This window comes from Rosa rugosa, chromosome 4 (genome assembly GCF_958449725.1).
Source record: "Rosa rugosa chromosome 4, drRosRugo1.1, whole genome shotgun sequence".
Lineage (NCBI taxonomy): Eukaryota > Viridiplantae > Streptophyta > Magnoliopsida > Rosales > Rosaceae > Rosa > Rosa rugosa.
The window spans coordinates 42,909,011-42,912,526 of NC_084823.1; the positions used below are offsets into that span (position 1 = coordinate 42,909,011).

At 38.7% G+C, this 3,516-nt stretch overlaps 1 protein-coding gene across 1 annotated transcript; it reads left to right on the top strand.

Moving 5' to 3' along the window:
• The first annotated feature begins 346 nt into the window (after positions 1–346).
• Positions 347–1,205, top strand: LOC133743957 (blue copper protein 1b-like). Its single transcript, XM_062172044.1, has 2 exons — positions 347–550; positions 652–1,205. The coding sequence occupies exons 1-2, from the start codon at positions 388–390 to the stop codon at positions 933–935; spliced, it is 447 nt and encodes a 148-aa protein (XP_062028028.1). The 5' UTR covers positions 347–387; the 3' UTR covers positions 936–1,205.
• Positions 1,206–3,516: the final 2,311 nt, after the last annotated feature.

The following is a 3,516-nucleotide window of genomic DNA, read 5'->3' on the forward strand; positions in this document are numbered from 1 at the left end:
TATCACTCTATACAGTTTATCTGTGTCTTTTGTAAGTTAGATTTAGCAAGGGACAGTTTTATAATTTTGGTAACATGGTCACATGCCCTAGTTTTTAGTTTTTTTACAAAGGGATCATAGTTTGGAATGGCTCCAACAAACTTAATCTCCTAATTGTATATTTTAAACATACATACAAAGTTCCTTTCAAATATTCCTGTGCATACGGCGGGCAGTAGTGCCGTCCGTTGGCACACCCTATGCGACGAACTTTCATGGACGGTGGCAACAAGCTAGAGCTAGTCATCAACAACACCCTATAAATTAGCAGCAGTTTAACTCATTTTAGCAAGCAAACTCATCTAGCTCATCATCTCAAAACCACCAATCGCCTAGACAATCACAAGTATGGCCTCTTCCCAGCTTTTCATTATCCTGGCCATTCTAGCAATCGTTGCCCCTTCAGTTTTGGCAACAGATTATGTTGTTGGTGATGACAAAGGTTGGACAACTAACTTTGATTACCAAGCTTGGGCTCGGGGAAAGATGTTCGTTGTTGGCGACAACCTTGGTAATAATTCACTAGCTCTCTTTACAGACTTGCAATATTATTTCTGTGGGCTGGGAACTAACTGATTCAAAATTTTTGTGATTTTTTTTGCTGTTGTGCAGTTTTTCACTATCCAGAAGGAGTGCACAATGTACTCAAAGTGAACGGCACTGGGTTTCAACAATGTGCAGCTCCTGCCAGCACTGCGCCATTAACAAGTGGTCATGATGTGATAACCCTAGCAACCCCAGGGAGGAAGTGGTACATTTGTGGTGCTCCTAACCATTGTGCTGCTGGGGGACAGAAGCTTGCCATCACTGTAATGCCATCGTCGTTTGCTCCTAGCCCAAGCCCTCTCTCTGCAAAATACGTCGCTTCTAGCCCTAGCCCCACCTCTGGATGCTGAAACTAGCTCCAACTAGTGTTAATGGAGCAAGATAAGGACGGATATATGATCGATGGTTGTAGTAATATAGTTATTGCATTCTTTGGATAGTCAGCTTAATAACGGATTGATGATTGTTTCCGAGTACTTTAAAAATTTTTCAGTTATTACCAGTAAGAGTGATCAATCAGTTTTGTGATCAGGTTGTGATACTACAGCTAGATGATATATTTCTGAAATGTTTGAATCTAAAATTTCTTGTGCGAAGTTTAATTAAGATTCTCCTTTTTACCATTATTAAAAATGAATATGTGTTCATATATATAGTTGATAATCTGAAGTAAGTAAAAAAAATTTATGCACATCCCTTACGAGTCTTGGTGACCGGCTCTAAATTATCACTCATAATCCACACATAAATTTTCTTAGACATCCCCTTGAAGTACTTGAATTACTAATGATTTGAGTTTTTTAAATTTACAAAATAAACTATATATGAAGTATGGACCATATATATGACATACTGTCATTTTTGACACGACCCAATAACATTACTTAAAACATACACAAAATTCAATTGCATGCTAACCTACTAAACCGCGATTATTAAGCGACTTAAGGTCAAATCGCCAACTCATAAGTGACCTACGTACTTAACTCGTTTACTTCCTTAGACTATGTCAAAATAAAGAAATTTCAAGTGTTCATATGCTTGTATGGTGTTTTTTATACTTCTAGTGTAAGTCATACATAAAAATGTGTAGTGATAGTTTTTATGAAGTCATATGTTATACAATTTCATAACCTAAATTTGGTTAAATGGGTCACCCGATCTCCTTTGTGTGTGTGTGTGTGTCTAAGCAGTCAACTGTGATTATATTGTACAACATTTTAGCAAACGGGTTATGTGAGTCAGGTTGGGTAACTCATCATTTAACAAACGAGTTTCGTTTCAGTTTAGATTCTCGATTTCGAGTTATTTACATATTTCTACACGTTTAATATATTGCCATGATCCGAATCCAACACAACATGACATGTTTCATTGACAATCCTATATGAACTAGGTGGCCGAATATATATCTTGATGTTTGAGGACAAGCATAAATTGACAGAAATATAGAGAGAGTAATAATTCGGAGAGAATGGAGATTCATGTGTGTTTATTCATCTCATACAAGAGGGTATTTATAGGAATACATAGCTAGTGTGAAAGCTCTAAGAGAAACTCAATTTGGTAACAATCTTCTCTTGTTGATTGAGGGCTGCAGCTCCACATACTTGCATTCAATGATGAAATTTGCCATGCTTGTTGCCCTTTGGCATAAAGCTTGTCACACAAGTCTCTATACCTATATTATACACTCAAGTACCTTATCTATACACTCAAGTGCCTATTTATACATGATATAGACATTTATACTATGACTCATATATACTACAATATGATTCATGTATACTACAACACTCCCCCTTGGATATTTCATGTTTAATAGCATTGTCTAGGCCGTGCGCTTCGAAATTGCCTCGTTAAAAACCTTGCCAAGTAATAAAACCCTGTGGGAAAAAACAACCTTGGTCGAAGGACAAAAAGAGCACAACGCGCGTTGAGTGTGGAGTATGTTTCTGGATACTCCCCCTGATCTAGACTTCCCCTGAAGATCATGGGAGTTCGGATAACCTTCTTAATCCGATGCTCTTCACATGTTTCTCGAAGGGGGATTTTGGTAACGACTTAGTAAATAAGTCCGCTACATTATCCTCTGATCGGATTTGATTTACTTCAATTTTTAGAAGTGTTTGCTGTTGCTGATTGTAAAAGAATTTCGGTGATATATGCTTGGTATTGTCGCCCTTGATGAAGCCTAATTTCATTTGCTCAATACAAGCTGCATTATCTTCATAAATGCATGTAGGCTCATTTGTGGTGAACTTCAAACCACAAGTTCCTCGAATGTGTCTATTTATAGACCTTAGCCATATGCATTCACGCACAGCTTCATGTAGAGCAATAATCTCTGCATGATTTGAGGAAGTAGCAACAAGGGTCTGTTTTGTAGATCTCCAAGATATCGCCGTGCTTCCCATGGTAAAAACATAACCTGTTTGGGAGCGACCTTTATGAGGGTCAGAGAGATACCCTGCATCAGCAAATCCCATCAAAACATCATTTTGATGGAGGGGAGGAGGAGAACGTCGGTCACCATGGATAGTGTCACCGGCGTCTAAATTACGGAAGATGGCTTTTTGCCTCTTGGGGTCTGATCCCATGCTTCCGTCTTTTCTTTTCTCTCTGTAGGGATAAAACAAGCCCATATCAATCGTACCTTTTAAGTATCGAAAGATTGTCTTTATGCCAATCCAATGACGGCGTGTTGGCGCAGAACTATGTCGAGCTAACAAGTTCACTGCGAATGAGATATCCGGTCTTGTGCATTGAGCTAAATACAATAATGCGCCTATCGCACTTAGATAGGGTATTTCAGCCTCTAATAAATCTTCGTCCTCATCCCTTGGACGAAACGGATCTTTTGTGGGCTCAAGACTACGGCCGATCATGGGAGTACTTACAGGCTTTGCTTTATCTTCATTAAAGCGCCTT